The sequence below is a fragment of the Pantherophis guttatus genome, chromosome 3 (assembly GCF_059756535.1).
Source record: "Pantherophis guttatus breed Tessera chromosome 3, ASM5975653v1, whole genome shotgun sequence".
Classification (NCBI taxonomy): domain Eukaryota; kingdom Metazoa; phylum Chordata; class Lepidosauria; order Squamata; family Colubridae; genus Pantherophis; species Pantherophis guttatus.
Window position 1 is genome coordinate 180,880,717 of NC_142065.1, and position 24,944 is coordinate 180,905,660.

General features: G+C 36.5%; 1 protein-coding gene across 1 annotated transcript; it reads left to right on the forward strand.

The window, feature by feature from the left end:
• Positions 1–339: 339 nt before the first annotated feature.
• On the forward strand, positions 340–24,944 carry PI15 (peptidase inhibitor 15). The gene is made up of 6 exons (XM_034429990.3): positions 340–689; positions 1,191–1,505; positions 18,728–18,846; positions 19,059–19,191; positions 19,300–19,415; positions 20,079–24,944. Exons 2-6 carry the CDS (start codon positions 1,233–1,235, stop codon positions 20,212–20,214), a joined length of 777 nt encoding a protein of 258 aa, XP_034285881.1. The 5' UTR covers positions 340–689; positions 1,191–1,232; the 3' UTR covers positions 20,215–24,944.

Here is a 24,944-nt window from a genome sequence, read left to right on the forward strand (position 1 = left end):
CCCTTTTTTTTTTTTGCTTTCAAGAGTATTCTGCTTCTGTTGCTATTCAGAGGAATGAATTCAGGTGACAAACGTCTTTTTCCAGAGTCTCACTTTCTCCATTCTTGCTTCAGAGTTGCCTGAATAAAAGCAAACAATTGACAGCAGTATTCCAAGTGTCGACATGAAACAAATTGCTTTTCTGTTTCTTTAAGCCTCCTGTATTTTTCCATCCGGATTGCTGAAAAATAAAATGTGTGCATTATTTATCACATGTATATAAGTATTAACATCAGGAAATTAAACTATGGAAAAAGAAAGCCAAATGAAATAAAACCAAAGGCGGGGGAAAAAAATGTTGAATCTTGCCTTTTTGTAGTCAGGGTGAAAAGGGGTGTTTGAAACAATATCCTAATATCCTACAGTAAAAGCCCAATCACTGTGTTTTCTGTACAAAACTCCACCCCTTGGGTGCATAAGACTTGGAAAAAGAGTTGCCCTTTGTAGTTTACTATAACATATAAAAGCTGTTAGCAGTTCGTGTAGCCAGCAGCTAGAAAGCTTTCAGTTTTCCCCACCCTCTTTCTTTCTCCTTGTAAGTTGGTAATAAGATACACTCTTTTTTTTCCCCAAGGTTCACACTAGAGCACGGAAGAGAACTGTTTAACTTGGAAGAATAATAACTCTAGGCTTTTTGGTTCTTCAAAGAGGTAAGCCACTGAGCTCAGTTTCTGTTGCATGTCTTTTTACTATTATTATTACATATCTGATGCTCCTTGAATCAGTTGAATGACACAAGGAAGATAGTGGTTTTCATGCTCTCTCTCTCTCTCTCTCTCTCTCTCTTTCTCTCTTTCTCTCTTTTTCTCCTGTCCTGATTTTTCCTTTGGTTTTGTTTCTTTAGTATGAGTGTAGAACTTATTCTGCAGAGTGATCAGAAAACTTTTTTCAGCTTGAAAATACTGCGCTGGATCCTTTTTGTAGCTTTTTGACTTGTACTAAGATGGTCACATATGTTACAGGGCAATTTGTATGTGTGGTTGCTAGGCAACATGAGACATCAGAGCATTTCAATTGACTATTTGCAACCATCATATATTTGTGCTTTGCTGCACACATGCATCGGTTTGGGAGATCAGCTGGGAAACTCAGCTGGAAGAAAAGATTTAGCCTGATCCCAATAATATTCTTTAACCCTTTCTCTTCCACAGATCCTTTCTTTGTCTCCTGCTTTCAAGGAGACAGACCCTAAAATGACAGTCATTTCTGCCATTAGTGGTGCTCTCTTAATTACCATTCTCTGTGAAGCAAGTGCACTAGTGTTGCCCAATTCCACTGACCTATTCCTGTCAACTAAAAATTACACTGATGTTGAAGCAGCTTTGAGAAGTCACCTGGATCCTGCAAGCCTCCCCAAAGTCAGGAAAAAGCGATATATCTCACAGAATGATATGATTACCATTTTGGATTTTCACAACCAGGTCAGAGGCAAAGTGTTTCCACCTGCATCCAACATGGAATATATGGTAAGCAGCCATGTCTTTATTTACTTTCCTTTCCTTTATTTTGGATTTATTCATTTCCTCATGTCTGAACTTGGAAGGATCTTGCAAATAAAAAAAAAAGATATAATCTATTTAAGTTTCACATTGCCAAATCATGTTTTTTTTAATAAAAAACCAAGCCAAAAGCTTTTGAAATTACTGTAATAGTTTGCATGTAATTCAGTAATTCAGGCCATTTTTTTTCTTCCTCTGTGTATAGTGCAGACATGACATAGACTAATATACCACTCTTAACAGGCTTCTTTGGATCATATAATCTGAATGTAGCTAAAGTGCTTGATTAATTCTGTATTTGATTAATCCTGTATTATATGAAAGCAGAAGTTGTGGTAATTATTCTGGTTACATAGTAAAATGTAACAAAGTTCTTTAAGGCTACAGTCCTACACACAGTTATCAGGTGATCTCATTGTACATAATGGCATTTCTGAATCAACATGCACAGGAGTGAACCATAAATTTTAAAATGTGAAAGTAGACAGCAAATATTTGGATCACTTGGAGTTCTGAGGAACTCCACTCTGCCTAAAAACTGGCTTTGGTAAGTCTAATCAAATATGCATGGTTTTCCCTTTTCCTATTGCCAATTTTTGTTTCTCTTGTTTGTCTATAATTCTGTTGTTAGTTTTCTTGGAACAGTAAATCTGTAATATTTTTAATGCCACTTAATATACCATAAACATTGAAGTTTATTTTGAGCAATTATCAAATGTATCAATGTTGATATACAATTAAAAACAGAATAAAATCTTCAATAATATCAAAAGATGGAATTATTGAACCGTAATGGTGTCATTATCAAATTTGACAGCATAAGCATTAAAATGACCTGCTCAGATAAATGTAGAATATGACAATCTTATATACTACTTATAATATATACTACCCAATTTTGGATGATGTTTTCTAATGTTTGATAATAAGTGAAGCATATCAGTATATTCCCTTTTTATTGGAATATAAAAATTATATTCTGCACTGAAAATACCCTTCTGTGGGATACCACAGGGTTTGATCCTTTTTACCCCTACAATTTCAATATCTACATGAAACTCCCAGGAAAGTTTATCCATGGTTTTGGATGAAATAACATCCATATACTGATGATACATGAGGGCATATTGAACTGGCTTGAGATGCCATGGAGATCTTTATTGGCTGCTAAAGGAGCCTGGATGGAATGAATCAGGCTAAACCTCAGCACATTGTTGCTGGTCCAGAAAACATTGGTTGTTCTGTGTGCTTCAGTTTCAATTCTGATGGGATGTCACTTCTCCTAAAAGAGTAGATCTATGACTTGGAAGTTCTAGGCTCAACAGCTACTGCTGGAGTCAGAGGGGGATTCCATGGCTTGGGAAAACTTTGCCTTCCTCAGATAGTGTGCCAATTATGCTCCTACTTGGAACAATAGCTCCTGACAATAGAAACTCTTCTAGTAGTAATGTGCTTTACATTATTTGAAATTACATTTACATTACATTTACTTTGAAAAGGCTGCCACTGGTAAAAAAATGGAGTGGATGAGAGTTCCCACAACTAGATAAATTACAGGCACTACATTTCCTTCCATTAGGTTCAGTGGTGGGTTTCAAAATTTTTTACTACCAGTTCTGTGGGTGTGGCATGGCTTGGTGGGCGTGGCATGGCTTGGTGGGCATGGTTTAGTGGGCATGGCAGGGGAAGAATACTGTAAAATCTCCATTCCCTCTCCAATCCAGGGGAAGGTTACTGCAAAATCCTCATTTCCTCCCAATCAGTTGGGACGCGGGAGGCAGAGAATAGATGGGGATGGGGTCAGTCAGAATTTTTACTACCGGTTCTCTGAACTACTCAAAATTTCCGCTACTAGTTCTCCAGAACTGGTCAGAACCTGCTGAAACCCACCTCTGATTAGGCTTCCAAGTAAGGTGCTGGTTTCAACCATTCATACTTACATGACTTCACTTCTTGGTATATTTGAGAGCACCTCACTTCCTCCTAGTGGAAACAGTCCATCCTATGTTTTTTTCAGGTTGGGATGCTTAGGGTTCCCCCATATGTGAGATAAAAAAGTGAGGGCTCATAAGCAAACCTTAAAAAAAAAACCCCAATAACCACTACTTATACCCCTCTTCCCAAGGACTGAGTGGCATCTACTTGGCACTATTTAGGTATTCTGTAAAAACAGAACTTTTCACTGGCATTCAAGGCTGAGTTGCTATTATTGAGTTGGTGCCATGATTGCATATGGTTAATTTGTTTTATTGTCTTTGTCCTTGGGGTTTTATTGCATGCTTGTGTTTTATTTATCTTGTAAACTGTGAGAGTCAACCCTGATCACAGTGGTATACAAATGCAATGAATGTACAAATATGATGCTGTTTGACCACTTAAAACTAATTTGTAGGACTTTACGGCAGAGGTGGGTTTCAACAGGTTCTGACCAGTTCTGGAGAACTGGTAGCAGAAATTTTGAGTAGTTCAGAGAACCGGTAGTAAAAAATCTGACTGGCCCCGCTCCCATCTATTCTCTGCTTTCCAAGTCCCAGCTGATCGGGAGGAAATGGGGATTTTGTAGTAACCTTCCCCTGGATTGGGGAGGGAATGGAGATTTTACAGTATCCTTCCTCTGGAGTGGGGTGGGAATGGATATTTTACAGTATCCTTCCCATGCCATGCCCACAAAGCCACACCCACCAAGCCATGCCATGCCCACCAAGTCACACCCACAGAACCGGTAGTAAAAATTTTTGAAACCCACCACTGCCTTACAGGATTATATAAAAAAATAGATGTGAGAAAACATCCTCTTTTATCAGAGATTACACATTTTGAACTAGTAGAGAGTTCTACCTGTCCCAGAGCCAAATTATATGCAAGGGAATACTTAGTTGTATCAATCTTTGCTGCAAATCTTTAGTGTGTCTGAAATGTACAATGTTTGTTGTCAATTTGGAAGGCTATTTTTTCTGCAAATTCCATCACATTCTCTTCCAACAAAAAGTGTGGTTTGTTTAAATCTTGCTTTGGATGCAGGATGTGAATCAGATGGGTCTACTTTTGGAATGGCCTAGACCAGAATGAGCCATGTTGTGTTCCAGATTGGCTCTCTAAATTGGATCAGGTGATTCTGCACACTAATTTTTAACTCATGTTAACTCTTTCAGACTACATCTTTTCGTTCAACAATAAAATCCCATAAGTAAAACCTCTAAGTAAAGAACCAATGGTGGAACTTGGTCCTTTCATATGGAGTAAACACATGAAAACTTTGAGGAAATAATAGACCAGATGGGAATTAACAACATAAAAATACAAATGGATTTTCCTTAAAAACATTTGAATAAAATTCTAGAAAAATACAATGTGCAATGCAATACTCACTGTGGATCTGTATGCACATTTTGAACTGATAGTATCCTTACAAGCTATAGGCTGGTAGTTTACTCTCAATTAATTCATGTACAAAGTAATAAGAACTATAGCGCTTTCTCCACAGCAGTGTCTCTCAACCTCTGTAACTTCATGTCTGAACTTCAACTCCCAGAATTCTGCCTGGGGAGGTTGAGAAGCACAGTTCTACAATAAGAAATGCATTTCACACTTTTGGTGAGTGTGGGCCAACTTCAATGATTAATATGTTGGTTTTCTGTGACAAAAGAATACATTAATAAAGGAATTCAGTTACCATTGTGAAATAGCAGAATTTCTACTATTGCATTTCCCCCCCATCCTATCTGCTTACTCAGTTTCCTTACCTTCCCCACTACACGCTCATAAACTCTAGAATGGGGAGAAATAGAGTGAATGTGATGAAAAGGGACAAGGCTCCTCCTATAACAATCCTTCAGAGAAATTGTCTTATACCAAGTCAACATTTTGCAACTATTCAGCGGTTATTTCTTAGCTCCATATGGAGATGTCACACACAACTGTGATATTTTGTTTATTTATATGGCCAGCCATCTTAAATGCCTAATCCTAAAATAACAAAATCAACTACACACACACACACACACACACACACACGCACGCACACACACACAGAAACAAAACCTCAAAATATGAATGCAAAGTAAGTTAAAAGTAACCATAATACAATAGCCAAGCACAATAATAAACCCACAACACAGCTGCCCCTGTTTTGGGCTCAACTATCATTGCAGCCAAGCAATTGGGGAAAGAATCATCTTCACAGCTTTCCAGAAAAGCTTTGGGGGCCCTCTGGATCTCAGGAGGAGAGAAAGAAGCTCAATACAGTAAAAATGTCCACAAATTGGCTATTGCTTGTCATAGATGCCATGTTCAGTGGCAGTTCAGGGATAAAAGTTCATGTTCAGTGAATTAGCTTTTAATTTTATTTTCCTTTATTGGCAAACAAGGCTGCATTGCATTGCAAAAAATAAAAAAATCATCAGGGACATGAGGCAATTGATAGGGCCAAACCCTGTGTAGTGAGTGCCAAAATTAAATATGTGAAGGAAAGATCAGCTTCCCTGGACTATTCCTTCTTTTCTTCTTCATCTATGGCTCCCCCAGAAAGCTGCCAGAAACGAGACAGATAGCTTCTGTCCAGAGATTGCACAGCCTTTTGAAATTGGACCAATAGATGCAGGAAATTAAACAGGGGGCTGTATACATGCCTTGAACCACAGATTGCACACTTTTGTATTAGGCCATATAAAAGGATTGCACAGTCAGTGAAACTATTTACTTTCAAGTTCTTAAAAGGAAGTGAAGGCATTAGCATAGAAATGGAAAAAAAATCTGGAAAAGTGCATTTGGAAAAGTTTATTATGACCCAGTATATTAAAATCCAACATACTTTGAATATGATAATACTTCTTGAGACACTAATATACCAATTTAACCCCAAAATGAAAGAAATATGTGTAGTTCTACAAATGTGTACATTTTTGCAAATAAGTTAGGAAAATGATAAGTCTTTCATTACTTCAGATGTAGTTACGTATATCATTCTGGTGAATAGCACAATATGCAATTTGTATGTGTCTAATGTCGTCCTAAGAGATAACATTCAGCTTTGAAGCATCTTGCCCCTCGAGATCGTAGCTGAATCAACTGTCCACTTTTAAGGCTTAAATTGATAAAAATAGTGCACTTAGTCAGTGAAGTGACTAATACTGACATCAGAAGCATAAGTTTTAAAATAATGCCAATCATTTTAAAGCTACATAATCTAGCACTGACGTTTGTAACTTAATCGCCTGGACAAAAACCAAGATTCTGTCTGGAACTGAGGATGAATTTCTGCACAGCTTAAGTCTGTTTTTATTTTATACGTAAACAAGATTGCAAGTTATATCTTTTCTGAAGCATTGACAGATCTTTTTAGTTTTTAAAAAAATGGCCTTTGCTCTTCTGGACTATTTACTGTACGTTAGCTCTCGGCTTTGAAAAGGTAAAACAATCAAACTCAATATTTTAATTATTTATTTTAAAATTTTAATTTATCAATTAATCAAATAGATAGCCAGTGTAGTTCACTGGTTAAGGTGATAAGACTAGGAATGGAAGCCACAGGGTCATGGAAGCTAACTGTTTCACTAGCTGCTCTCTTTCAGCACTAGACTAGGGAGTTGAGAAACATCAATCTACTAACTTAGAGTGGACTAGTGGGTAGATTGCAGTTCATACTTTCAAGAAGAGTTCTTTATCCTACAATGGATTGATAATAATCTTTATCAATCAAATAACAATATAACTTTATGTAAATGAGAAGATAAGCAGCCAAAGTGATCAGTACAAGTTATTTGGAAGAATGAAAATGTTTTAAGAAGTTTTAATAACAAAAAAGGCAAACCCAGCAGACTTCAGTAGGAAATGAGCCTCCTTAAGGTTCTTTGATTCAGTTTAAACTATCCCTTGCAAATGACATTAGAGTATTACCTACTTTTTTCGTTAATACCAAACGTTAAGTGCAGTTGGTAGGAATTGCCTTGCTTATATTATGAAATCTGGAAAGGCCACAAAAGGTATTCAAAAAATTTTTTGAAAAGAAAATCTTCAGTACACCACAACTGAACTTGAAATCAACTTAGATTTAGGAATTTAGAATTGGTAGGAAGTTACCATGCATCAGAATGGATTGTTTACTATCTAGCTTTGCATTGTGTATTTTTACTTTGACTGGAAAAGTTATACTAAGTCCACCCTTTTTGTATCAGATCATCTTGTGTTTGATCTCCCAGCTTCCTACTGACTTCACTGTTACAAGAAATGGGTCATTACAGATGCTAGACATACTGCTTTAAAGAAGAATATAATGTCCTTTGCTAAACATGTCAGTTAATTCTATCTGAAATAAAATATTCACCATTTTTCCCAAATCAGACTTTACAGCCCAACTACGAATCCTTTCACCTCTTTTAGAATGGTCATATTTTTAATAAAGGAACACAGATAAATGGCTACAGTTTCCAGAGGAATTACAAACTACTAAAAATTAAAATAATTTTAAACTATTGAAAAATATTAATTATCTTTAAAAAATATTTTAAGATACAGTTTTTCTGATAGGCACTGATCACTCTGAAACTGGGCAATACTGATATGTCAACAATTGATGCCTCAAAATTTCTAATTTTTCCGAAATTGAAATGTATAAGCATATAGTCTTAAAAATGTTTGTAATGGAGTCTACTTCCAAACCTTCTGTACTCTCTTTCTGAGGCAGAACTGACTTCATTTCTTCTGAAGAATATTGTGCCTGTGGATTTCAGCCTATTCTGTGAAAAAAATAACAAGAAAAAAAAGTTAAAAGCCATTTGTGGTTTTCTCATGACAATTACTGAAAGACAGGAAGCTTCATTTCCCAGTCCTACTTCTGAGTCAGATCAGGGTCAAAGCTAGCAGGCTTATAGGGCCTGAGTTTAATCAAGCAATTCAAGCAAAGCACCAAGTACAATATGAACTCAATCTGGAAGGAGGCCTGTTGTATTCATACCAGAGGTGATATTCAGCAGGTTCTGATCAGTTCTGGAGAACCGGTAGCAGAAATTTTGAGTAGTTTGGAGAACCAGTAAATACCACCTCTGACTGGCCCCAACCCCATCTATTCTCTGCCTCCCAGCTGATCAGGAGGAAATGGGGATTTTGCAGTAACCTTCCACTGGAATGGGGAGGGAATGGAGATTTTGCAGTATCCTTCCCCTGGACTGGGGTGGAAATGGAGATTTTATAGTATCCTTCCCCTGCTACACCCACCAAGCCATGCCATGCCCACCAAGCCATGCCCACAGAACCTGTAGTAAATTTTTTTGAATCCCACCACTGATTCATACACACTTGAGTACTCCTGAAATGTGCCCTTGATAAAGCAGGAGTCTGAGTTATATTGGTAGCTCTACTCTCATTCAAGGGAATCCAGATTAAGTCTCTACTTTAGATTTCCCATCTGAACACAAAAGTAGGAAACATGCCCCAATTTTCTTATTCAAGATTTTCAAATGTTCAAGCACATTCAGCTTCCTTGTGCAGGTTTCTCTTTGGAACTAAAGAGATGACTGCATATTGTGATAATTGCACAGAAATATCATATCTGTGCAGCAGGGACCTAAAGAATTATCAGTGCAACTCTAACTACAATTAACTTCAATACTCTTATGCTTTGCAGGAGTTGGGAAAAATCTGGTGGATGTTCTTTGAAGGCAGCTATTAATCTACTTGCAATCCAAAACTATTTCCAACTAAGCCTAACAACTATCAGAATGCTATCCCTCAATAACAGCATTTGTAGGGATAATATCCTGGCTGGAGTCTGTACCATTTGTTTGAATTATGCATTCTGCCTTTCTTGATTCTGTTAATTAAGAACATACATTGTCTCAGTAGATGGCACACCTGATGAACCTTCAAGCTTTGAAGATAAATCTTATTAGTACTTGGATGAGAGATCACCCAGGAAACAATTATGGACTAGATTAGGAAGGTGATAAAAGACCCCAGGAGGTATCAGTGGTAAATGATATCTGCAACTTTTTCCAAGGAAATAATATAACCATCCAGTAAATTTGACTCAAAGGAGTTGTTGTGTACCTGTGCATTAGCAGAGTCATGATATCTCATTAGAGATTAGCCTTACAAACACCATGTACCTTTAGTTTACTCTGCAGCAGAGGACACAGTGGCAGACACAACGTAATTTTACTTTAATTACTTTCTATTTCTATTTTTGTATCTCAATGTGGGAAAGGAAATCAAGGCAGTTCGTTAGTTCAATATCTACCTCGGTTTTGAAAATACATTCAAGAAAAAAGTCAAAACCAGAATGAACCTTCCAAAATAAATAAATAAATAAATGTATTTATTTATTTCTCATATTTCTAGGCTGCCTGACTCTAAATGTCTCTGGGACATTTGACATATAAAGAACAATAAAATCAACAAATTTCGATGTGGAATGTCATCGGGAGGGTACAGTAACCAAACTCTCTCCCTCATGAGGAGAGGCCAAAAAGGCCAATCTAACCTCTCTAAACCAAGAACCAGGGAAGAATCATATTTCACTAGTCTTTTAAAGGCTGGTAAGGTGGGAGTAATCAGAGAAATCCCTGGAGGAATGACAGTGCCTCAGATAATTAGGTCCTATCTCATGAGGGATTTTAAAGGTGACAACCAGTACCTTGAACTGCACCTGGAATCTAATTGGTAATCAGTATAGCACTTGAAACATGGGTGTTCCATGACAATTGTGTGACTTCCCATCATTGCTTGTACTGGTCTAATCTTGACATAGTTTCCAGGGGTGAAATCCAGCAGGTTCTGACAGGTTCTGGAGAACCGGTAGCAGAAATTTTGAGTAGTTCAGAGAACCGGCTAATACCACCTCTGGCTGGTCCCAGAGTGGGCAGGGAATGGGGATTTTGCAGTATCCTTCCCCTGGAGTGGGGTAGAAATGGAGATTTTTTAGTATCCTTCCCCTACCATGCCTGCCAAGCCACGCCTACCAAGCCACACATGCCCACCAAGCTACGCCCACAGAACTGGTAGTCAAATTTTTTTGAATTTCACCACTGATAGCTTCCCAATGGTTTTCAGCCACATATAGAGCACATTGTAACAATTCATCTGCAGGATAATCAGATATAATTTTTACATGGATAGCATGGCATCCTCTGAAAAAGTTGAGATGGCAACTGTGGCTGCACAATATAAGCCCTTCTCCTTTTAAATGTGCTTTAATTATTGGAATTGGAATTCTTTATTGGCCAAGTGTGATTGGACACACAAGGAATTTGTCTTTGGTCCATATGCTCTCAGTGTACATAAAAAGACAAGATACACTCGTCAAAAATCACAGTGCACAACACCCAGTGTCAGTCATACGGTACAATAAGCAATCAAATCATACTAGGAAACAATAAATATCAATATAAATCGCAAGGATACAAGCAACAACATTACAGTCATGCAGTCACAAATTATGTGGTCATGGTCCCCATCTTGACTTTTTGTTACCTCCTCTAGGATATTCCTGTTGGGCAGTTCTCATTAAAACACCACCATAAATATATTTAGTTTTCAAAAAGGCAAGCTTAAAGGACATAATATATGTATACTATTGCACATGTTTGAAAGCTGAAAGTAGATAAAAGGAAGCACTTCAGTGCATATTTAAATTATTAATTTAGATAAGGTTGGTCATCAGCTTCAGTCTGTTTCAAAATAATGGTGTATAAAGCTGTTAGAGCTTTTAATTATGATGGCTCTGTATTTTAGATATCTACTACAATTTGAACCAGAAGAGATTAATTTGTTTTTATTTGCTGGAGAAGAAACACAGCTACTTTAGGTTCTAATTTTCAGCCTAAATTAGCTTCGAATGGTACAAAGTTAGCATCAAGGCTCCAAAAAGACAAAAGCTGGATTTTTTTAACGTCTTTCTTTTATATATAACTGCATGATGGGGAAGGGAATTGAGACAAGAAGAAGCCTTGCATTTCAGTGGCTTAAAGCCCCTGCCTTCATATCAAATTAGGCCACTGTTGATCAGTCCAATTACACCATTTTGGACAGTAGATAGATGATGCAGGTGAAAAGATCCTTAGTTTTACCATTTGGTCTCCATAGTGCTAAATGTTTCCTGCAGCTGTTGTTGATGAATATGATTTATTCACACATCTAGCCTGCTCCACTCTCTGAGTCCTAGTGTAATTCAAAACATTGAGTACTTCATCCATCATTTTTATAGCACCATATTCAATAAGAGTAAATGGAACAGACTAGTAAGTTAATTGCTTATTCTTTAGCCAAACCTCTAACAATCAGCTTCACTGCATTCAGAAAAAGGCGCCATTATTTCTTACAAATAAAAATTGGTCAACATACTTGTTTTCAAGTATTTTTTTTTAAAGGAGTTTAGCTTGGAAAGGCTCATACTGATTTCCCAGGCATGTTTCACCCACTCTATTTGGAGTACTTATATTTCTCATATCCTACTTGGTAACAGGTAAATGATACATAAACATACTACTATTAAAACAAAAAATGAAAATATTCCAGGAGAAAATAATACACAATGATAAACGCATAAATTCTGCACAGAGGGGGAAAAAAGGGAGGCAAATGCTAGATTACATAGACTTTGATTTGCTCAAGCTGGTCTTTTCTTAAGGAAAATAGGATCTCAGAATAGACCTCAATTAACAATCACAGCCAAGAAACAAAAGAAGATCATGGTGAGAATCGTATATTTATTCTGTCTTTATTTTGAGTCAGATCTTTAGAAAAACAGTTTCCAAAGTAAGCATGGGCATGTATAGTATACATGTGCATCAAGAACTAGTAACTTCTTCAATATACTGGAGTAGAATCTATGCAAATGTTTATATTTCTAAAAATCAGACTTGTCCCTGTGAAGTTTTAATAATTTATCAACATCTGTATATGTGTAGACAATTCCATTTTTTTAAAAAAAGATTTCTTCACCCACTCCCTTGACATACATAAACCAAATAATACAATCCACATAGTGACTTTCTGTGCAAGAACAGATCCAAGGCAGAGCTAAAATTTTATTGAAAATATTATTTATTTATTTATTTAATTAATTAATTAATTAGATTTCTGAGTCCCGAAGGACTCAGGGTGGTGAACAGCCACAGAATAAAACACATAAATACAAAAATTTAAAATAGAATAAAAACGAATTAAATAATTTGGCTGAGACAAATTTAAAATACCCCATAATTTAAAAAACAAATTAAAATTTACCTTTAAAAAGGGAAGAAGATTTAGGCCAGGCCAACTTGATGAAATAAAAAAGTCTTAAGCGCGCGACGGAAGGTGCGCAGATCCGGGATCCTCCGTATCTCTGGGGGGAGCTCGTTCCAGATCGTAGGTGCCCCCACAGAGAATGCTCTCTCCCTAGGGGCTGCCAGTCGACATTGTTTGGCCGACGGCACCCGGAGGAACCCCTCTCTATGGGAACATATTGGCCGGTGGGAGACTATTGGTGGTGGTAGCAGGCGGTCCTGTAAATAACCAGGTCCTAAGCCATGGAGCACTTTAAAGGTGATAACCAAAACCTTGAAATGCACTCGGAAGACCACCGGGAGCCAGTGCAGCTCGTGCAGGAGAGGTGTTACATGGGAACTCCACGTTGCTCCCATAACCACCTGCGCGGCCGCACTCTGCGCCAGTTGGAGCCTCCGAGTGCACCTCAAGGGGAGCCCCATGTAGAGAGCGTTACAATAGTCCAGACAAGAGGTGACAAGGGCATGAGTGACTGTGCATAGGGAGTCCCGATCTAGAAAGAGACGCAACTGGCGGATCAGGCAAACCTGATGAAAAATCCTCCCGGTCACGGCCGCCAAGTGCTCTTCTAAAAACAGCCATGAATCCAGGAGGACGCCCAAGTTGTGAGCCCTTTCTGTGGGGGCCAATGATTCACTCCCAATAGTCAACAATGGCACCAGCTGACTATATTGGGATGTCGGAAACCACAGCCACTCGGTCTTGGATGGGTTGAGCCTGAGCCTGTTTCTCCCCATCCAGATCCGTACGGCCTCCAGGCACCGGGACATCACTTCAAGGGCATCGTTGGGGTGGTCCGGGATAGAGATATACAGCTGGGTGTCATCAGCGTACTGATGGTACTGCACCCCGAAACCACGGATGATCTCGCCCAGCAGCTTTACATAAATGTTGAACAGAAGGGGCGAGAGGACCGATCCCTGCGGCACCCCACATGTGAGGGACCTCGGGGTCGACCTCTGCCCCCCTGTCAACACAGACTGCGACCGGTCAGAGAGAAATGAGGAGAACCACCGTAGTGCCTCCCACCCCCAACTCTTCCAACTGGTGCAGCATGATACCATGGTCGATGGTATCAAAAGCTGCTGAGAGATCTAACAGGACCAGGACAGAGGAGCAACCCCTGTCCCGCGCCCTCCAGAGATCATCAACCAATGCGACCAATGCTGTTTCCATGTTGTACCCAGGCCTGAAACCTGACTGGAATGGATCCAGATACGACGTTTCATCCAGGTACTGGGGAAGCTGTTGCACAACCACACTCTCAACAACCTTCGCCACCAAGGTTGGATACTGGACTATAATTAGCCAATACTTCCGGGTCCAGGGAGGGCTTCTTGAGGAGAGGCCTCACCACCGCCTCCTTCAGGGCGGCGGGGAAGACACGCTCATGAAGCATTTATAATCCCCTGGAGCCAGCCTCGCGTCACCTCCCGGGAAGCCAGCACTAACCAGGAGGGACACGGGTCCAACAAACATGTGGTTGCGTTCAATCTAATTAAAATCACTCAAGCCAATAAATGTGTTAACAATGAAAGATCACACACCAGTTTGAGAAATAGGCACTGGAAATGATCTTTTTAGTACAAAGCGCTTCCAGTACAATTTTAAAAAGAAGAAACGGCCTATTTTTGAATGGCCTTGTAGTCATTGCTTCCTCCCCAATTCTTCTAAAAATGGTTTGATTTGTTGAATATATACCAAATGCACATTTGTTACTGAAAATTGTTTTTTTTAAAAATGGTAATCCCAAAATAAATTCTGCAAGGTCTCTTGTGAAATACAAGCATCAGAATTAAGCATATGTTATTACTTTAATACAGTCAGTTTTCCAGTGTATTAAAGTTTTCCAGTATTAAATGGAGAAAATCTCCACTTTATGAGATGATACATTTATTAAAGTAAGGAATTAAAACATTATATAAAAGTGTGTAAAATAATCAGTATTTCTGCTACCACTGCTAATTTACTACTCTTCTGAGATATCCTACATTCTATCCATCCTAGATATCCTAATCAGTAAAGGAAATGGTGGCAAGTTAGAAATCTATAAAAAAAAACATCCACACTATCCAAGACCTTCACTACTAAATTAATAACTAATATCCCACAAGAGGAGTTGTGGGAACATTTTTCAGATGAGCACAAACACAGTGCAGCAACCCTGAAAAATCAGAAAACGAAAACTGACCACTTATACAATATCTTCCAACAAAATAGATATCCCTGCAACTTTATCAAAAAGTGCCTGACCTCTCAACTCACTATAGAACAACCAACACAAACAATGCAAGGGATAACTCCACCATACATCAATAAATATCTTACAAACATCCAACAGACTCTTAAGACCAGATGGCTTCACCTTAGCATGCCAGCTAATTAAAGCCCTACAGAATATCTTCCGTAATTCAAAAGACCCAGTAACCCAAGAAGAAACAACAAGAATCATCTACAATATTCAACAGAATATTGCAAGAATTGCAACAGCCACAATGTAGGCCATACAGAAGACTAGCAGAGTGCTTCCATGAACACCTACTAGCAATTAGAAGACACCATGAAAACACCTTAATTTCACAACACACGGACAGACTCAACCAGAGTTTCAACTGGGAGACTGAGTATCCTAGACAAAACTAAATCTAAAACACCAAGGAATTCCTGGAAACTTGACTCTCAACCATTAATAGAGATGTAGAGATAAACTATATTTACATACCCTGCAAAAGAGACAATATAAAAACTGAGAAGGAAGCAAAAAGATCAGAACACCTCCTCTCCAGTAGCCAACACCCAGATAAATAGGAATTAAGACTAGACAAACAATGAAGGAGACAAATAATACTGTAATCAAGGAACTATCAAGGAAACGAAGAATTAAGAAGACAAACAATCAAGCAGAAAACAAGGATCTACCAAGGAGAAAGCTAATACCAACACCACACCAACACTGACAGGACAGGCTGCAATATGTAAGCAGAACGCAAACCTCACACTCCCTATACTCCCTAGCACTGATGATGTTATTTAGTCAGGCAATGAAACCAAACTCAGAGAACACTAAGGAATCCACAGTTCAGCTTTGAGTTGTATTTAATATCTTCTATTGATACCCTTAATTCACCTGCATATTTGATACAAAAGAATATGGTGTTTTAGGCTGACTTATTGACTGACGTACTGATTTTGTAGGATAAAATTTTATCTAAACAATATAGTCTGAAGATATTCTGATAGACTGAAGACTTAGTTGTTGATACATGTCAACAACTTTTGAATTTCTAAAAAATATGTTTTCAGTTTATTCAGAAAAAAATGCCCTCAACTTTTGTTTGTCTTTATTCTGAATTATCTAAAAAGTCTTTATCATAACAATAGACTCCAGGCCTGTGGAATTTATTTTATTTTTCCTACAACCACAGTATATATTGACAAGACTAAGTGCAAAAAAATGGTTCATGGGGTAGATACCTCTTCAGCAATAAAGAATAGGGAAACTAACTAACTGTGAAAATTAGATTTAATCCCGAGGAACCTCAGGTACAGCAGGAGAAAGAGTGGCAATGTTAGCAAATTAGATGTTCACTTCATTTGTGCCTATGTTTTTTATAGTCTCATGAAGAAATCAACATGTAATACGAGGGTTACATGAGCAAATAGTACTTCTATCACAAGAAATAATGTTTCCTTTTTATTATGCATTGGTGAAAATCTGTATTAAGTACTATGCTGATTTGTAGAAATCACAATTTAAGAATTCTGAGAAATTAGAATAGATTGAGTATTGGAAAACACGGATGATCAGAGAATTAGAAATTCAGTTTCTATTAAGGGAGATCAAAGGGGTAGATCAAAGGGGTTTCACTGTGACAGAGATTAAGGAAGCCAGTTTTATCTAATCATTAAGGCAAAAGGCTAAAAACCATGAGTTCTAGTCCTGTTTTAGGCATGAAAGCCATTTGGGTGATTTTGGGTCAGTCATTCTCTCTCAGCCCAACTCATCCCATGGGATTGTTGTAAGGAAAATAGGAGGAGGAAGGTGTATGGGATATGTTCACTTCCTTGAGTTATTTATAAAAATAATAAAGACACAAAATAAATAACAAATAATAAAGGAAAGGAGGATATGACAGCATGTTTCAAATACTTAAAGGGATATCCCACAGAACAACCAATTCTGTCTTTTTAACAGTGATTAACAAACACATGAATTCATATTGCACAAAGGTACATTCTGTTTACAAATTAGAAAAAAATATTGATAATATAAACAATTTCCCAGAGAAGTGATTGGTCCCCTTCCCTGGATGGGTTGAAGCAGACTCTAACTGTCTCTCTGCGATGATTTAACTAGGATTTTTGTCTTGGGCAAGCATTGAACTCTATGATTTAAGGAGATCCCTTCATTTGGATGAAAATCTCTGCCTTTCTTAATTTGATTAATATGAAATTTCAATTAATAAAGCCAGGGATATGATACATAAATAATCAGTTGGCAAACTTTGTTTCTTTATAATTATTTATTATTGATTCATTTAGGAAACATTTTGACTGCATTTAAATTAAGTTTAAATGCACTTAAACATAAAATTAATAGATTTCAGTGTAATTTAAATTCAAGCTATTAGTCCCAGATTAAATTTTATTTAAAGTGTTGCTTTGTTTGAAGGTTTTTTTAGTAATCATTTCCAAAAATGGCTTTTACTTCAAAAATCAAATTAAACTTTATTTTTCAACAAAATTATTGAGAAAATAATTTATATTTTGCTAGGTTTAGTTCAGTGGTGGGATTCAGCCAATTTGCACCACTTTGGGATAACCAGTTGTTAACTTTCTAGGCAGTTTGGCAAACTGGTTGTTGGAAGAAATCATTAGGGCAGAGAACTGGTTGTTAAATTACTTGAATCCCACCACTGGTTTAGTTCATTAAACGCAATTATCTATATGAAGAAAACAATAAACTGAGTAGAACAGACAAGACCCATTAAAAATTGGCATATAGAACAAAGGAGATGGAGATCCAATTACTGTATATTAGCATCATACGCAAACACTTATTGGGTGGCTGTGAACATCTATTTCTGAATTTTGGTTTTCTCTATGTAAAATAAGAACAGTAGTAAAAAAATCAAGGGTAATTATTGCAAACTTTTTGAATATGAAATTTTGCTACTAGGAGGGGTAGTATTTCCAAACCAACTTAAGCCCAAATAGTCTCCATACAAATTCTTTTTTATAACATGTTTGCCATAAGTGGAATAATGGTTCATATAGAAAAAATGATTCCTGCCCAGTGACCCATTTCTGGAGCAGCTGACCATTGATACTTAACAGGGGAATTTTTACAGTGAAGCATAAAGAGTAACTGTGTTCATTTCAAGAACTACACCAGATGTCTTAATGCTTCCTATGAGGATTCTTCAGGGTGAACAGTAAGGGCAGATACTCTACATTGCTGTCCTGTTTAATACCTCCATAATATCATAAGTCTTTCTCCAAGTTTTTTATGCTTCAAGTATCCAGTTCTTTCTCACTATTACTACAAGGCTGATAGAAATACAGACTCTTCAATATCCATGTTTCTGGTATGAATTGGACTAGTCAGTTGCCTTCATACAGAGGAGTATGCAGCTTGTGTGTAGTTTGAAAGATGGATGGAATAAAATTGAATAAACAGTCTTCAAAAGTGTAACTTTCTAATAAATTGCCTAGGATTGAAGCTCAGCCAATTCATCTTCATAATGTTTGATCAGTTCATCACACTGGGCAAAGAAACATGGAAGAACTGACTAACTAGGTTTTGGGGTGGTCTGCCACCAAGTCTTCAATAGCATAATTTGATCATTATATTATTCAATCCACTTCATATTTCTGAACTCCTTTTCAGTATTTAGGATAAATAAAAAAATATTATATTTTGCCAGGTGTGGGATGATAATCTAGCTAAATCTGCAGAAGCTTGGGCAGCTACCTGCATTTGGGACCATGGGCCTCCTTACTTGTTGAGATTTCTGGGACAAAATTTGTCTGTACGGACTGGAAGGTAATTAAATTTCATATATATATATATATATTTGTTTCAAGCCACTAATTTTCAAGCATCTTTTATTTTGCAAGTGTATGAGAATCTATCAATTAATAAAATAAATAAATACTGTAAATAGTATATATGTCTACATATAATATGTGACTTAGGCACTTTAGTAATACTGAATGTTCAAAAATACCGATTTGTCTTATTTTAATTTTGCTCAGATATCGATCCATTCTCCAGCTGGTGCAGCCCTGGTATGATGAAGTGAAAGATTATGCTTTTCCATATCCTCAGGACTGCAATCCAAGGTGCCCAATGAGATGCTACGGGCCCATGTGCACACATTATACACAGGTGATATCGGTTCAGTTTTCCTGTATCAGTTCAAAGCTTATGTCTGTGTGATAAGTATGTTGCTCTTTAGGCTGAATTTTTAACAAATAACTCTTATTATTTCTTTAGATGGTTTGGGCCACTTCCAACAGAATAGGCTGTGCAATCCACACATGCCATAATATGAATGTCTGGGGAGCAGTTTGGAGCCGAGCTATTTATTTGGTATGCAACTATGCCCCAAAGTAAGTTTCTCTTGTTTTCATTTAATCTATTGTTGCATATTGTCTCAGCACACAAGCCATCATTCTCATTTTCCAATTCATTCAGGTTATCTTCTATAAAGTTACAGGTTATGCATAGGTTGTACATGTAATATTGGATACAGTATGTTGGTATTCTATAAAAGTAAATCAGGGAAGTTATAATTCAATCTATCCAAGAAATATAAGAATTCCCTGTTATTAAACCTCATATCATGTTTTTAAATGACAGTAGCAAAAGAGGCAAAAAATTGTCAGCAGCAAATACTTAGCATTTTTTGAAAAGCATTGAATTTTAAGAACATCTGATTTGGTTATAAACCCCTAGATTTTATTTCTTAAATCAGCTAAACATAGGAGGGATCTATCTCAGCCTATTTATATTGTAACTTATCTTCTCATGAGATTTTTCTGGTTCTACCCATAAATATCTAGTCCTATGTCCATAGGAATTGGGGCTAAAAATGTAAGTGAATTCAACATCTTGGATAAAGGTAGATTTTCTGCACCTAAGAGCATTCGTATAATAGATTCTGCTGTGCAGATAACATATGGAAAAAGTATATTTTATGTTATTCAATAAAGAGTATTATGAAATAGTCAGCATACTACATTAAAGTACATTATTGTTTTTTTCCTCCTTAGGGGAAATTGGATAGGAGAAGCACCATATAAAGTTGGGGTGCCATGTTCTGCTTGCCCACCCAGTTATGGAGGATCATGCACTAACAATCTTTGCTTTCCTGGAGTGACATCAAACTACTTATATTGGTTTAAATAAATGGTACAATAGTTCTAATGAAATGCATGTGTAACAAAATCTTGTATATTTAAGTTTGCATATATTGTATATATAATGTATTGATTCATTAATATTATTATGGACTTTATGTAATAATATGAAGATTAGTTTTTAAGTAATTAATGTAATATTTAAATATTTCCCTTTAAGTGACAATGTTACTCTTTTGGACCACTGATAGCTACAGATTAATAATGTGCCTTAAACAACAAAAACAAGGAAAATTGGAATAGGAATTAAAGTGATTATGTTTAGACTCTTAAAGGCCTTAAAATAATGTATCTTGAAATATTTTATATTTATACGCCTGGGCACAAGATGAACTCTAGATTATTATATCTAATCCTTTGAGTTTTACTTGTGTGCATATGTATGTGTTTTACAAAAATGGGAAACAAAATATATCCTGACTACAAATTGAAAAGTTTAAATAACTCAAATTGGTAGAATAATATCAATATGGGATATTTCTTTGTATCACTATTTAGAATGAACAAAGTTATGATATTTTTGAAAAATGTGCCCAACCAACTGTAATTTTATAAAAGAACATGATATTCTCCAGAAAATTTAACAGAAGGAAAAAAAAATACTGAAATTAAAATGGTGTATATTTGTAGAGTTTTGTTCTCTAGTAGTAGTAGTATCCAGTGAGCAAAAAAAGTCCAAACATTTTCCTTTACTTAAAAATATATGTGCAATTGTGGCAAAATTCTGTGGACTAACTTTAGTTTTGTGCTTTGAAATATGCTTAGTTATGTTGCTATAGTTGAACAAAGTTCTAAATCAAAGCAATGTGGCTATCATCCGAGGGTCACAAACACTCTTCTTCCTGTTTGTGATACTTGAGGCCGCTGTTGTTTCTGGGTTTTGCATTGTGAACTACTTGACTCTTATCAATGATATTCTTTGTAGGTAGAGTGGGGCAGATGGGTGCTGCCATACTAATGTGGATCCCAGGTTCATTAGAGGATGTGCAATAATATCAGATAGTGAATTGTTTAATTTTGATAAAGTATGATATATTTTAAACAGCATCAGGTTTATTATTACCTGGATGTTCAACACAGGCCGGACTGTAATAATAATGCACTCTTCTATCCATATATAAGCTAACATTAATTTAGAGTCAAAGATCTTGCTTCTTAATGGAGAAAGGATATTAGTTTGCTTTATAGTAACCAAAAACTTCCCCAGCACTAAAATAGTGACTGGATAGCAATTATACTGTAGAACTGAGCTTCTGTGGGGTACATGCTGTTCCACTTACTATATTCCATAACTCATTGGCAAAAAGGTAGTCAAGAAATAGTTTTGTAACATTACAATTAAACCTGTTGACCTCTCATCACCGTCAATGTAGTGAGGGACTCGTCCTGCCATAGGGAGAAAACCTCTTGAGTCCAGTATGATTTTAGTTGTTGTGGAATAGGTTATAACCCTTTCTAGGTACTAGAAGGAATGGTGAGCAAAAAAAATGCTATATATTTAATTTTTTTTAAAAAAAGGAGTGACATTTAAAGTGTAATCACTTTCAGAAGTAGTATAGTATGCTTTCTGGATAGCAATTGTACATATCTGATTCTGTATTGCAGCTGAAACTATTACAAAGAATATACATGCATTTATATTTTAGTGATAATTATTCTTCTACATTGATATAAATAACCTGATTCTATGGAATATTATCTTTTAATAACTCAGACCACAAAACTTTACTACCAAACTGGTGCATATGAGTTTTTATAATATGCAAAATGGTGCTAATCTAGGGCAAAATCCTGGCTCTGTTGAAAGCAATGCCCATTTTTTTCATTGTTTTCAGAGAAACTCTGGTTCATCTACCTATGCATTATAAACACACTGTTAATTGAAACAAATACAACATAAGCTATTTCATACGAGCAGCTTCTTAAAACAGGCAGCAGGAACTTTCTTCATAGACCTAAAGGACTTTCAGTGCATTGATTGAGGAACTGACTTTTCTATCTTAATTATATAATGATGTTATTAAATTACCTGTACGGTTAACCCAAAATCACATAATATTTATCAGCTATGTTGGTTTCTGCCAAAGATGGTTAAACCATATTTCCTAGAAGTTTAGGATTTCTCAGTGAAGAAAATTGGTAATGACAGAGAAGCATTTCAGGAAGGAATCTGATTACTGTCAACTATTACTGGTCTTCATCTGAGTTGTAAAATATATCTTGGTTATATTCTAAGGTACTACTAGATCTAGTTTGTAGGAGTGGCAAAGCCTAGCATGTCTGGATGATAAGCCATACTTATCATCTTTTGGCAGATGTATATGTTGCCTGGCAAACACATCTGGGTTCCTTGATAAACAAATTGATGTGGAAAATATTCTTTGAGTTTACAAAGTTTGAAAACTGCCAGTTTACATAAAAGGTAAATCCTGATAAATCCTCATTTTCTTACATAGCCAGTAATATCAATGGGTGCTTGATCAAGTAGCTCAATCTGAAGCCACAGTATGTATCTGTGCTAACATTAATTAATTAATTAAATTACTGTGGCCTTGGACAAGCCTATAGCAGATATCTGAAGCATCAACCACCCTGTCACTATTTTTTTCAGCAAATATACAGAATCCCAGTATGGGAAGAGTAAATTTGTCAAATATGTGCAGACATTTTTAAAGGAAAATTAAAATTCTCTCAAAAAAGAGAAGACATTTGTGACTGGGCCCATGGCCCATTTTCTGATTCCAACAGAACTGCTAGTTCCTCAGTATTTTTTTTTCTTCCTAGAATTTTCTTGCAAGTGCAGGGCTAGTTTTTTCCAATCAAACAAATGTTGATCTGCTGGTTGTGACAGGAGTTGACAGAATGGCTTGCACCTGAGCCTGATGTGCCGGGCTGAGACAGGGTGATGGGCCAAAGTCAACCGGTTGGATTTTATGCCTAAGGCAGAAGTCAAAATCGCCTACTTTATAGGTTGGTGCCTTAACCACTAGACCAAAATGTGTTGGTATATTGTCATACCAATTTAACTCTAAAGCTGGTGCTATATTATATAACTAAGGTGCTACATTACTTTATCAATTATCGTGTACATTTCAGTTACTCAAAAATAAGGCAAGTTGGCTTTAATGAAATTTAAGTGGCTTAACAACAACAGCAGAGCTGACCTACAACAGTGATCTAAGATTATGACATTAATCTTCTGACCAAAACACTCATTGATATGGTTATAAATCAATTGTTTAAAGATAGCATACATTACAGAGTGTCATTTCAACATGTTTATACAAAACTGTAAGAGTCTTGGTTGCAATGAGCTTAAATATACATGTACAGTGAGAATTTAGCACAATAATTTAAAAAGAATGGATGTGCACTGAATTCAAAGCATAACCAAAAGTCAAAACTAGAAAGAAAACTTCATTAAAACAAGGTGCCAAGAAATCAAACCTCCATATATCTCACCACAGATAGAAAATGCTGCACCAATACTTCACCAAGGAACCAATGCAAATAGCTTTCTGATATGTTCCTTGGCATGAGGCAATCTAAGATATTTCACTCATGAAGTCTGAACTCATGAAGTAATATATCAAAATGTATGAAATTTAAGTTTTAAAAGTAACTTGTGGATCTAATAGATACACATTTGTAAATATGTATATCACAGAAGTCTAGCCATCAGAAAGCTCTGAATGACTTTGCTTGCATGTATGCACACTGTGGAAAAATAAAAGTTTGCTGCTGTATAAGCAAGCTTGATTAGCACACTAATGCAACTTAAGTGATAACACATAAGGTAATTGTTGTTGTTGCTTCTGCAAAAAGATTAGTGTCACTTCTTTTCCCTTTCTGGCTGGAACACAGTGCTATGCTTCCCTTAATGGGATGAGTTTTCAGTTGAAGAAGAAATGAGCTAATTCTTCCTCTAAACCAGTGTTTCTCAATCTTGTGGGTTTAAGATCTCTGGATTTCAACTTTCGGAATCCCCCAACCAGTATGACTGGCTAGGGAATGCTGGAAGTTGAAATTTAGATATCTTAAAGTTGCCAAGGTTGAGAAACACTGCTCTAAATTTTCCCTCTGTGTTCTTCTATCCTATTGAAAAAGATTTAGAGAGCAGGCCAGGTAGTGCAGGAAGGAAAAGAGAGGAAATAAAATCCTGTTAAGCTAGTGGAAATTTACTAGTGATATATTATACACCACTCTTTATATTATTAGAAAAGTAAGTGTAAATTATCCCTGTTAATTTCATGCCTAGTCTTGCTCCTCCCTGTGCTACCCAGATCTAGAATATCTCAGTGGTGGGATTCAACCAGTGTAACGACCGGTTCGTTGAGCATGCGTATCACTTTGAACTGATAACTAAAATTAGTCTGATTTATCTGAACAACCTGAAATTGCCTTTCTTTTATAAATCATAGTTAAAACTAATATTTATGCGTTATGTTTAATTAAAATGGAGTAAATGAGTCTATATCTCTTACTATGAAAGAGGAATGAAAAGTCAACTTACGCACAACAATGAGATAGATAATTTGAAGAACGCACAAGACCTAGGCTCATTTGCCCATTGTTAAATCATAGTTTAGTGTTATATCTGAAAATAGCTAATATCTAAAAGATTGTGAGATCAACTTTCCACCTTGTAACGTGATATTGTTAATACCTGGAATCAGCAATTAATGTATTTATAAAATAAAACAACCATTTTTTCTTCTA

Coding starts and splice junctions, on each gene's coding strand:
- PI15 (XM_034429990.3), top strand. CDS start 1,233: ATGACAGTCATTTCTGCCATTAGTGGTGCTCTCTTAATTACCATTCTC. Junction 18,847..19,058: donor TTGTCTGTACGGACTGGAAG/GTAATTAAATTT, acceptor AATTTTGCTCAG/ATATCGATCCATTCTCCAGC. Junction 19,192..19,299: donor TGTGCACACATTATACACAG/GTGATATCGGTT, acceptor TTATTTCTTTAG/ATGGTTTGGGCCACTTCCAA.